The sequence below is a fragment of the Bombyx mandarina genome, chromosome 01 (assembly GCF_030267445.1).
Source record: "Bombyx mandarina strain Sakado chromosome 01, ASM3026744v2".
NCBI lineage: Eukaryota > Metazoa > Arthropoda > Insecta > Lepidoptera > Bombycidae > Bombyx > Bombyx mandarina.
This window is the reverse complement of record NC_143208.1, coordinates 530,090-543,561: the sequence shown is the minus strand read 5'-3', so window position 1 is coordinate 543,561 and position 13,472 is coordinate 530,090. Positions and strand designations below refer to the sequence as shown.

Sequence of the window (13,472 nt, the reverse complement as noted above, 5' to 3'; positions counted from 1 at the left end):
TGGTCAAATATTGTCATCCACTGATGATATGCACCTATGATATGCACGGTAGGGAATGCAGAGTAAGCATTGTTTTTTTTGAATTTATTTAGTTTTAAATGAAATCAATAATAAATATTTTAAAAGTGTATATTATTATTTTTAAATTAGTGTGTGATAAAAATGTTAACAGTTGTGCCGATCAGCAAGACTTTATGATGTTTGCGTGCCAGTGATATTAAATTAGTTCATCAGTTAATTACGTGGTTATCATGTCGGGAAATAGCACACAGGAAGAGGCAGAAGCAGCGGACCGGGCTCAAATGGTCAAAAAAATCCTTAGCGCATTATTTTACGCAATAGCTTCATTCATGATCACGGTTGTCAACAAAACTGTGCTGACTACTTATGCATTCCCTTCATATCAAGTATTAGGCCTGGGACAGATGGTCGCCACCATCATGGTGCTGTGGTTTGGTCGATCAGCCAAACTAGTCCAGTACCCGCCTTTGGATTCAGGCATAGCGCGACGAATATGGCCTCTACCACTGATCTACCTAGGAAACATGGCAACTGGCCTTGGAGGCACCAAAGAATTGAGTTTACCAATGTTCACGGCTCTTCGACGCTTCAGTATTTTGATGACTATGATTTTAGAGCGTATGGTACTTGGTGTAAGAGCATCTTGGCCTGTACAAGCAAGTGTTCTTGCCATGGTAGGAGGTGCTCTGCTTGCTGCTGCTGATGACGTCACCTTCTCTGTTACTGGTTACACCCTTGTACTGCTGAATGATGCATTTACTGCTGCAAATGGTGTATATATGAAGAAAAAGCTCGATGCTAAAGATCTTGGTAAATATGGATTAATGTACTATAATGCACTATTCATGTTTGTCCCAGCAGCATTGGTGGCGTGGAGAACTGGTGACCTTGACCGATCTGCTGAATATCCTCACTGGAATGATCCATTATTTTTATCACAGTTCTTAATGTCATGCATTATGGGATTTGTTTTGTCTTATAGTGTTATGTTATGTACACAATACAACAGTGCTCTAACCACAACCATAATAGGCTGCTTGAAGAATATCTTGGTCACTTATCTTGGCATGGTAATAGGTGGTGACTATGTTTTCTCCTGGTTGAATTTTGTTGGTTTAAATATCAGCGTATTTGCAAGTCTGTTGTATACTTATGTGACATTCAAGAGAAAACCATCCCCTGCCTATGTGCTTGTGAACAATGGTAAGGTTGATACAGTATAGTGATTGCTAAAAAGGAAGCCGGCTCATAGTTATACTTACAGAGTGTAACATAATGGCTTCCTACCAAAGAAATGCTTGTGATCAAAAGCATATGAACTGTATGACGTAATGACAAAATATAACAAATGTATGACTGCTATAAACAAATGCATAGTTTTCACTTGTTGAACATCAGAATATAGATTAACTTTTTAAAGCAATTTTCACAAAAGAGTGCCTATTGACATTGTATTGTTGTTGATTATCATATTTTAAGATACATTGTTAAATAATGTGAATTATTTTAATTATTTTAATTTTGGATAGTGTATTCATTTATGTTCAAGTGCTCTATAGTTTTTTACAAATGTGCGATTTTATAGGACATTCTTTGAGATTGGGGTACTCTATATAACTAAATTTCTTACACTATAAAAGCACTGTTATATAAAATGAAGGAGACACATGAAACATTTATGATGTCACTTGACTAATATTTTAATTTTTTTTAAATGTTTTGATGGTAATTATTAGAAATTGAATATATTTTTAAAGTTATACACCTTTTTAATGATAAAAATAAGAATAAAGAAAAGATATCTAGTTTATATGCATAAAAATATTTATACCATATGTGTAAACATGAAATTATAATTTTAATTCAAACGACTATAGCTTTTTAGCAAAAATAATTGTTATCACGTGTTGAATATTAAATATTTTTGTATTTTATAGCTATTTTTGTGAGCATTTTTCTAGCTGAATTCGTTAGCTATTTGCAAACACTATGTGCATGTTAACTGAAATAACTTTTACACTTGACAGAATCACTGTTAGAAATTGAATTTACTAGCTTTCAAAATAGAAGTGTCAAAAAAACAATGGCCTTTTTAAAATATTTAATTTTAATTTTTAAATTAATATTTAATTCTGCAATATTTAATTTAAATTTATTTATAATTTAAATTTATTTATAATTTTAATTCCTTTAATCAATTTTATTTTTAATGATAACTTCAACGGGAGGACTAAAGTTGTTTGTTAGTTTTAAAATGGGAGTTAATTGCTGGCCATGTGTTTTCTTTTTTACAACTCCGGCATATTACGGCCCATGTGCCATCGACATTCATCACGACATCTATATCGGAAACATTTAAAAAAATAGCCTCCTGTCACAACATAAGTGTAGTACAAAATGTCGATTTATCTTCAAAACGCAATCTATTAGATTATGTATGCCAAAAAGCTAACTTCAAAAATAATTCAAATTATGCAGCCGTCATTAATATTGCATCGCTTAATATTGTAACATTGTATCGCATTGACATATTCAAAGCATATCGACAGTACGATCATTGATGACGAATTGTCTACTAGAACTGCGTATCCTATCATGATTTAAACGGTGGTGGCTTCTGTAGACCCCAAAAATTTCAGAACCTACGGAGAGATATGCGAACTTGAAATACCCTCTTAAATGTGTTGTCGAGCATAAATTTCAACTTTTATTTCGTTTCTTTTATTGCCAAGCAAAACAAGTCTTAAAGTCAACTGCCACCCATCCCATTAGCAATGTTAAACGTAAAGTAAATATGTTTTAAACACAGCTAAACAATTACAAATATGCAAAGTGCAAATCGCTATTCATCATGTGAAGATGTCACTCATACGAGGCCGCTGAGTCCGATTATGCCCTCTTCGTGTTAATACAGCCTCGGGCAAGTGTACCGTTCGTAAGACAACAAATTATTAAAATAAATCTATGAACAAAAACTAAGTAAGCGTTTCGCTGTTTTAAATGCTAAAAACTACATACTAAAAAATCTGAAAAATGTCCACCTTAATAAAAACTTACTTTTCAACGCATAAGGTTAAGTCGCATTAGTGGAGTTGCTAAAAAACCAAATCCGACTGTTAAGACGATTGTTAAGCTTTATTTTATGTATTTCGGAGTAAACCGCTTACTTCCAATAGTTTAAAAGTTATTTCACGTACACGTACTTCGTTCTAAAGTAAGAATATAAATCAAACGCAATACCTATTTGTATTAGACTTTAAGCATCAGTAGACTAATACTAGTTAAATTAAGTAATTTCGCACATTGACGCACACGTTCATGATAATTTCTAATATTACGTATGTTGTACTCGTAGTTGTATTGACAAGTTTGTTATTTGTCTCTTTAACTGCCGTAATTTTAAAAACAATGACAATTGAAATTGTTCAGATTTTTTTAGAAAACAATGTTCAAGCTAAACTATCTAGCTGTTCCCTGCGTATTGTTTTCAAGTCGTCACTTTGTTATTTCAAAAATAGTTTGTGTTATGAAATTCTTCACGTGCGTTGCCTAAAATGAAGGCTCTGATAAATGAAGGTATTGTACAATACAATTCTATCGTTAATTAGTAATTTGATTGAGATGGCTTCAAGATTTTATTGGTTACCCTTACGAGACACTAAGCTTTGAATAATTGGCACGAGTGCGCACTTTATGTCTATCGCAATGTTTTCCGAACGATTTTCTTACAACCACTATAATTTGCAAGCTAAGGAGTCTCAACAACTGAACAACTTAACTAATTAACTGCGTTTCTACAAACTTGAAATAGATTTTGTGGCTTCGCGGGCTTACTGTAGCCCCGTATGCCTTTCTTATTGGTGAGTGAGCTCAAAAGCTCAAACATGAAGATTTGGAACGAAAAAAAATATAAATGTAGTTGGTAGCGAGCGCTGAACGTATGTAGTTTTCATTTGGATGTGAAAAAAGGCTTATAAAAAGGATATATAACTGTAAGATCTCATTTCCTGTTTCAAATTTAAATCAGCCTAATGGGTTTTGCATAAAGTTCGAAATCTATTCTCTAGAGTTCTGTAAACTTGAAAATGCGGGCGCATTCAATATCAAATGACTAAAAAAACTGTTTTGGTAATGTTAAATTAGTATTAATACCAGATCCGGAAGCATTCTGAGAAATGTGAATTGTTAAGCAGAGAACAGTCAGGGCCATTAATTAAAACATTAATTTCCTTCATAAACTTCTGTTAAACCACAAAGAGCTTTCAATTCAATTCTAAATTAGTTTGCGATTGTGATGTCGCTGAAAACGCACGTGAAGACAAGTTTGTACTGTCCCAAGGCTAGATCTGGATATCTCGAAGAAAGGGTCTCAACTGCAGATTGAGAATTCAATTCCTGCTTAGTGCTAATTCAGTTGCGAGAGTCAGTGTCAGCCGTACAAGCTTGTTAATTAAGGGTGATTCGAATCCTTCTGCATTGTTCTCGACCGCAGACTCGATGAAGTTTTACAAGTTGGGAAATCTCTTCCCAGCTGCACACGCGTTGTGGTGTAAAGTGATTTAGCTTAAGTTGGATAAGTTGGATTTCTATTGGCTCCTGTAACCATTTAACAACAGAACCTGAGCTCTTCCACAGCACAAAACTAAATCATTAATATCACTTAACCACAAAAGTTTTAAAGAATTGTTTTCGATAATAATTTATTTAATGTACGAGCATAATTACATTGTGAAGTATACATTTAGCTTTATAGATAAGATAATGTTGAGAGAGTGAGCCGTTTTATCAATGTGTTTTCAAATTGATCATAATTGTATTTCAAAGTTAATACCGCCATTTGAGAGATAATTTCTTTTTGATCTTATCAGGAACGTTCCATCATAAAACTATTTACGGTATCAAAGGAACAATAATGTAAACTTCGGTTTTTCCAAGTCCATCCCATTCATTCATTTCACAGTATTTAAATTACATGTACCTAATTTTATTATAAATTCCAGTCTGTTTCCCAACAAGGTTTAGGATTAACGGTCTTATTCATAATTAGTTATGGGAGCCTAAAAAAATCACCTTTTTTTCTTATAGCCGGCTAGTAGAGTTTCGAAAACTCGTCATGGAAAAGATTGAAGGAATTGAATCTATTATTTACGCGATGCTAAAATTTAAATTTAATAAATCTGAGAAATACATAACATGCTATTGATAATTTAATAAATAAAATTATAGTAAAAAAAAAGTAATACATATTAAAGAAAAAGTAATTAATAAGCTTCATTATAGTTATTAAAGAACCAGCAAACTATGTAGGTATCGATATGTTTATTAGTACAACGGGTATTGGTTCGTGTGCTCTTATCGTACATTATAAAAATGATTTGAGCGATTATTCAAAACTCCATAAATCTCAATCGACAGTATATTTCGGCTGGCAAATGTCGACAGACCCGGGAGAAACTAACCATTTAGTTTGTTAAGTAGAGAAAATGTCCGACAATTGCACACTGGTCAAAACTTGTCTCTGTTTTTCGGTACAAACTTATCTTTTATTTTGACTGACTCAGTGGTACAGTAGTTAGCGGGCCTGGCTGTTGCGCCGATGGTCGTGAGTTCGATTCCCACATCGGGCAAACATTGTGTGATAAATGAAATGATTTGTTTGCTCTTTGTCTTGGTGTTTATTATATGTACATATTCAAAAATATATAAGTATGTTTGTTAATCTCTGATAACACAGGGAAGCCTAAATTGGAGCCGGATGACCTTGCGTGATGTGTTCCCAGCTATTTATTTTTAAGGTATTTACTTAGGGACTTATAAAAAATACATATTTTTTATGATCTTATCACCTGTATGTGCTGCATGTATTGAAACTTTTCATGTATGATCAACATCATTGGCTGCTTCATTTTGCCATACTACATTATTTTGCTTCATCGAAAATAGAGTCTGGGAATGTTCTAACATTTCGTGCAAATGAATGCAGTCGAGCTTAGTCCTGAACACGTCTTGAATATAAACTAGTTACAGTTCGATAAACTACACAACAAGTGCTCGATTTAATTAATTCTCCATTAACTGGAGAGAGCTTTGTGACCTGCGTCCCGCCATCGGCGAATTTGTTCATCTTTTATATTAATAGTCTGTTCATTCCAATTTCGTAATTTATTTCATTACTTACGTTCCCCACCCAGACCTAGCTCGACGAAATCTAATTAGTTAGGTCCTAGAGAAAATACAGTACGAACAACAGCGTCAGTTTCTTCGTGAACAACGTAATGAAATTTGGTCGTGTTCCTGGATCCCGTTAGTTGAAGCGAAGGTGCACTCTAAATTCAAATTACCTTAGTTACCTTCTGAAATTAATAAAATTACTTTCAAGGCAAGTGAGTATTGCATTTCGACGAAATAGTTGCCTGGGACGTGAAAAATCTCATCTTAAATAAGCTTAAAATTTTACCGCTCATCTCTTTAGTGCGCCCGCATTACTTTATTTATTTATAACAATTTTTGTCCTTGATTAAATTAGCAATTCCAATATCGTTTTTACATCGGGCCGAAAGCACTTGGGAGTGACAAAAACGCCGCCAATTGATCGCTAAGGTCATTGCACGTACATATGTTTCGTAACACAAAGTTTGTAAACTGCGTGCGCGATCATCGGTCCGAGTAAAAGTTTAGTATTTCTGTACGAAAATATCTGCTTTATCGTGGCCCAATGTCCTTGAAGTAGAGAATACACAAAATAAACGGACTTAGTACGTGCCGATTCGCGCTTAGATCGCCGTTAACGTTAACGGTTAGAAATTAGAATTACTAATTAATAATGAATTGCTTGTTATCGACAATGTGTTTTAACATCGAAAATCTATCTACTACTTAACTTGTAACTTGTATTATACCTTACCTGTACTACTTAAAACTGCGCAACATTAATTAATTCAAACCAATATAGTTAATGTTCTTTAAGTTCTGTTACGTTATTTTGCTTCGCTTAAAATTAATTGAAAAGTTGAGCGGACTTTTTGAGACTGCTTCACGTTCAGATTCAAGTCACTTTTAAGTAATTAAAAAAATATATTCTTGATTATTTACGAAGAATGTTTCATGTTGCAGTTACATTTATAGTTTCCGATTTGTTCGTGTTATTACGATACCATTGTTTTAACGATTAATAGATAGTAGCCTCCGACTAAATGTTTATTACATACATAACTAGATAACTAGTCAGAGGGGTCGCTTTGGAATCTATTCCGTTTTCTGATATTTGTCCACAGATCCCATAATACAGGAATTTTTCGTGCAATGAGCTTAGTGCGAGTTTTTTAACGCTCTCGATAGCGTAAAAGTTAACTCAAATTTGTATGGATTTGGAACGTTTGCTTACGTATGCCATTAGGGGTTGTTCCAGCTGCATACAAATTTGAGTTAACTTTTACGCTATCGAGAGCGTTAAAAACTCGCACTAAGCACACAGATCACGTCCATTGACCGGGTTAAATATGTAAATTGGGAGAGACCTATCCTCTTTATCTAGCAACGGACGGCTATGGGCTGTTGATGATGATGATGACGATGACAACGACGTCCTCGGTTACGGACAAACTAAAAAATAATTTAAAATTATAAACATAATGTTGCTAACAATTGTCTTGGTCTGGGTGAGCATTGTCGTCACAAAACGGTCGTTGAGGATTTAAAATGCAGACTTGACCGTGATTGACCGCGCTCAATATCGCTAATTCTAGGTCGAATTACGCTAACGTAAGCCGTGTTTTCGTCACATATCTCCTTTAAAACACGATGCGACGTATGTTAAATTAGGTTTTCGTTTTTATTTCATTCGAATAAAATATTTAAATGAAATCACATTGCTTTGTTGTACTTTACGTACGTTAGATAGAACGTTGGCTTTTGATTGAATTTATAGTCGTTTCGTGTCGTGTTCTCCATACATTTGGAATTTGTACCTTCACGTCCGCAATCCACACGATGCCTTGTCGCCATTTACTCGTAGAGAGGCACAACCCTGAGATATAAATCTGCGACATCTTTTCACTATCATGATCCACTAATTGTAAAAGATGTTGTGAAAAGATGAAAAGATGTTGTACACAATCATGGAGTAAAAAATGTTTACAATCATATAAACTTTGAATGTAACTACCATGTTGAGCAAAGATGATCCATTTTATTCCGTAGACAATATATGTCATCTTAAGTTGACGAACAGGAATTTGGAAGTTGATTCAAAAAGAAAAAACGCATCAATACTTCGGAATATTATTATAATGCCAAACCGTTGCGTTTTTTGTTTGTTTTTAGTATTTGAAAAAGGTTAACTTGAAATATGCTCAGTACCTATATATGTATAAATATAAAAAGTATACCCGTGTATGTCTGCAATAATTCACAGCACTTAATGTCACATTGAGCGTTTACATAACAGCTTCGCAGATATATTTCTTAGTAAATATAATGAATAGTGAAATTATTTAAAACGGATATTTTAAAAAATTTATTTATTTAATTAAAAACGTTCAATTAAATTAGGTTTAGTTGTAAGATAAAATTTTAAGATAAATAAATATCAAATTAACATAACAACAATGTCTTCACAAGTAACATATTGATGGGATGTTAATACCTATATTTTAAGTATAAAAATTGAATTGTAATTTATTCTATTTATATTCCTAAACGATACTAGCTTGTCCTTAAATAGATTTGTACATAATTAACATACTGTTACATCGAAAATGCACGTCTTAAAAACGTACATAATATAAAATTACCTCGATATTAAAATTTTATAAAAACATGTAGGTTCAATATTCATTAAACATTTTTTTCTATGCAATAATTATAAAAAAAAAAACTAGATAATGCATATTATCATCATTATTATAATAATTAGATTAAGAACACCAACATAGAGTATATTTTTACTTAAAATTCTAGCAGCGTTACTGTTATTTAATTAAAATTTCATATAATTGTACAAACGATTAGTAAAATCGATAAAACTCACATTCAGATACACCGTTGTCACTATTAAATCTTACATGGTCTTATGTTTATGTCTTCAGGTCTTGTAAGATAGGAGCATGCCCCTATTTTTTTGTCAACTATATTTTCCAACCAAATAAAGTAATTTTTAGTTCAATTACCGACTTGTATGTTAATCTAAAGTCTTTACTTAAACTTTCGACTAGAATAATAGCTCATTGATTAATTATGTTATGATTAGTAAAAATTTTGGGAAATCTATCAATGAATACATATTTTATTTGTCTATGTTAGTATAATAATTTAAATGGCATACAGACTCATTGTGATTGTTCAGTACTTAAATCGTAAAGATTTTAATTAAAATCACTCGCAATCGTGGTTTGCACGGGAGTGACGTTGAAGGCATCGCACTCAGTACCGTCGGCACGAACATCACATACCCGTTCATCCCGTCTAACCACGCGATCTAGTTGTCAGTACCAGCGCGTCAACTTTTCCTCGTTCAATAATAAACCGGATTCGCCCGACATTAGGACCATATCAGCAAAAATACTTCTCCTCCAACACAATACACAAACATAAGGTAGCAAACGCCGTTTCTTTTCAAGCAGAAACACGTTTTAGTAACTGAAAATAGAATTCAGTTACAGCTAAAATTAATTTATACAAATACGATATAGTTTGTCTGTACACGGCTTATCTGTCTGTGAGCAAATTTAAATATGCAAAATACAGTTTAATTTTAATAATATCGTGTTCAGGTAATTGACGCTGTTCAACTATTAAAAGTATTCTATTATTTAAAACCATAAAATGAACACATAAAATATATGTATTACAATTTAATTATGAACAAAACATTATATTTAACGGACTAATACACGCTGTGTGGATGTTGACGGAATTTTTAGATTATAAATGTGTTAAAAAATTCTGTAGAAGTAACCGTGTTTGCTTTGGATATCTGTTTGTTAAGTATGTATTTACTTTGTGATTTCACCTAATGATGTGTTTCCCATTACAGTGTGACTAATTCGCGCACAAAGTATCAAGTGATGATTGTTTTAAAACATTCGTAGGAATTGATGAATAAAAAAATTGCCACATTGTATTTAGTTAATATTTAATTACATAGTATTTAAATTTCGTGTCGAATAGTACTTATTAAAAATAAACCAGTTTAAAAAAAAACTGTGCCTTAAAATGGTAAAGAATGTAAAAAAAAATTACGTTGAATGGCAGCATTTAAGTTTCAATCGCTGAGACTTCATCGAGAAATGTAAAATCGACCCAAACGAGAAACTTCAATATAGTTTCAAGCATGTAACACTCATGAATCAACTCCGAATACTCGTATTGCACTGTGATATTAATCGGGAAATACAGATTTTCAATTACTAGAAAAATAGCGAATAAAGTTTTGTGATGCAACCCAACCGTTTTCAATAATGTTAAAATAATTATAAAATGATTTTATTCAAGTGAAACTTCATTAGATACGTTGAGAGTAAAATTTACCTCGCGACAGATTCGTTACGGCAACAGAGAAAATATATAATTTAGGAAGATCCAGAGTGAGAAAATAGACAGAGCGTCTCGCGAACCACTCGACCGTGGAGAGAGGCACTCTATTGCATGAGAACTTTGATTTAAGGATGAAAAATGACGAAAACCATAATACTACTCACTGCAAGACCTGGTGCACGCAAAATAATTTTACTTCTTTTGCATGCACCAAGTTGCGCGTGCGCCATTTTTTTTGTCCCTATGGTCAACTGACTTGCCAGGAAAATCCAGTCTGTAGGTACAAGATAAATGCCAGCTGTAAGTCTTTTGAAGCTGCATAAAACTAGTGGCTCATTAGATCCATTAGGCACGAAAAAAAAGATCTTCCGACCATCGCGAAAAAACATCAGAAAAACGATGTAGCGCGGATTACGCTAGTCTAGTAAAGATTCATAACAAAGTCAGTACAGTGTTATACTTGTAATTATTATAAGTTCTGGATGCAAAACTTGTAGCGCTTGAACTTAACTCCGTCTAAACTTCAATAACAGGCCGGCGGCTGCTTCTGTCTAAGAATTGTAACAATATTAACAACCTACGGACGCCGGAGTTGTTTACTGGAATTGTTACTGGATTTTCTTTTGTAGTATTACTGCACTACACAATTTTTTTTCAAAACTATCGGTAACGGATCTAGCGTTGAATGTTTCAGCGATTTGAAAATTGAAATGCTGGTTTGGATCTAAAAAAATCGATTACGTTATTGAACAACATTTGTCTTGGTATTTTAGAGATGTCGAAAAAAGGAATCAGATATTTACGCCTGCATACCTTATAGTTAAAATGGCTGATAGAGCTGATATTTTTAGAACAGTATCCAAACGCTAGTCCGAGCACGCTACTTTTTTGTATTTATTTAGGTATCAATTGATTCGAATCGAAATGTAAAAAAAAGTTGATTTGAGGAGCATCTCTTCTCGTATAATTAAAAATTTGTTTAAAAAAGTGTCGTTGGATTTACTGGAAACAATATATTTAAATTTACATCTATTACATTATTATAAAAACCTGAATCTGAAATCTGGTAACTATTTTTCAATTTCAGTAAATATCCTTCAAAATCTTCGGGATGAATGTTATCGTAAATCTTTTAGAGGCACTTAATTGAATGACACGTTTTTCAGAAAAGCATTTTTTATTAAACGAGATCATGTGGCTTGCTGTTCCGTGTTCGACGTGTGCGTGTGTCGGTCGACTCACCGCACGTATGACGTCAATACCCGTTAGTTCTCAGACAAATCTTACAATATACGTGATCTAAAGGCTGTGGAAATCACGTTTTGGTTATTTTAAAATTACATTCTTGAGTTCCTTTCGTTTTAAGATTGACATTAGACAAATTCGAAAATTATAATTTAAAAAAAATCATATTATTTTTAATTACGTGCATTTATTTTAGTGATGTAAATGACGCCATATTATTTTCTGTAATCTAAGTTTTTTTTTTTAATTACAATTGTGAACGAATAATAAAATTATCGATTTGAATGACAAATGTGTTTTGTATAGTTAACCTAAAATATCTCCAGTCTACTATCTGATCGGCTCGTAAGGCTTATGTTAAGCCCACAAGCTATCTTTCGTTATGATACGATCGTTGATAAACAGTTTCTCTGGCTCGTCTGGTCATAAGCCGTTTTTTTTTTGTCCCTACCTAAACTGATGGTCTAGAGAGACCATGTCAGCGTAGCCTTAACAAATAGGGAGCTCACGGGGCTCAAGCCAGACGACGCGACGTTGCTAACACGAACCCTACCGAGAGCAGTGCTTCGCAGAATCTACCGCCGGATCGGAAACGCGACCCACTGAGAAGGGTTAATTTACTCGCCGAGCCCTTCGTTGCAAGTGACGGGTTCGACGAGAACGATGACCGGTTAAGCCGTTACCGAAGCCCATGAACCCCGCAGCTCACTTCGACTCAATGATGATGAGATCAAGGTGTTAATTAGAATGGCAAATTACACAATTACACACACACAAGATTTTAGATTAGAATTTTAAAAACTAGCTAGTGACTAAATTTAATGTTGTATTTGTACGAGCTTTTTGAAAATGGGTGTGTACTCCGGTTTTGTTACAGATTTTAAGCTATCTAAACTATCCGAGAGTCATAGGATATAGTTATTTTTAATTTCAAGTCATTTGTATCATTATATATTACCTATATATACAGTTCATTAGGAATTACAAGCGTAAATACTGTTGGGCTTGTCGAGTAACATCTTGTGATCGCCCATGCTATCTCTACTTTTTTTACGATCGAAGACAAGCGAACTCTTCGCTCTACCTGAAATTACCTACATGACTACAGTCGCTCTAGCCCACTGATTTTCTCGCCGAATCTTCTCAGTGGTTCGGGTTTCCGATCCGGTGGTAGACTCTGCGAAGCATTTCTCTTGCTAGGGCCAGTGTTACCAAATTCTCTCAGGCTGAGCCCGTGAGGTCACCTACCCGTCCGGGCGTAGCTGGAATAGCCCCTTAGACTACCAGCGAATAAAAAATAAAAAAAAACAATCGCTCTAAGACATCTGCAACTTGCGGGGTAAACCGAAGTCGTTACCAAGAATTCATTTAGATCTTGTTCAATAAGAAAATAGTAACTTATTCTAGAGCTGGATATTACGGGATAAAAAATTAAATCTAGATGAATGTTAAGACAATTATTATCGACGGATTCTCGTCTATTCAGTAATGCAACTGTCGTATTGTGTTCACAGGTGGAAAACTGTATACAATGTATTTACATTTTTAGGATATAGCAGGCTGGGTGACAGGTGTGTCATATGTTTGTTTAGACGTTACAATATGTAACTCAATGTTTCAAGGTTTCGGGCTCAACCTTTAAAACACAAATAGGTTCATAAAGAAGAGAACCA

At 33.8% G+C, this 13,472-nt stretch overlaps 1 protein-coding gene across 1 annotated transcript; it reads left to right on the top strand.

Annotated features, from left to right (window-relative positions):
* Positions 1 to 34: 34 nt before the first annotated feature.
* frc (UDP-sugar transporter UST74c fringe connection) lies at positions 35 to 12,091 on the top strand. The gene has a single exon (XM_089740208.1). It carries the CDS (start codon positions 252 to 254, stop codon positions 1,242 to 1,244), a length of 993 nt encoding a protein of 330 aa, XP_089596334.1. The 5' UTR covers positions 35 to 251; the 3' UTR covers positions 1,245 to 12,091.
* Positions 12,092 to 13,472: the final 1,381 nt, after the last annotated feature.

Excerpts from the sequence above, each read along its gene's own strand:
- frc (XM_089740208.1), top strand. The coding sequence starts at position 252 with ATGTCGGGAAATAGCACACAGGAAGAGGCAGAAGCAGCGGACCGGGCT.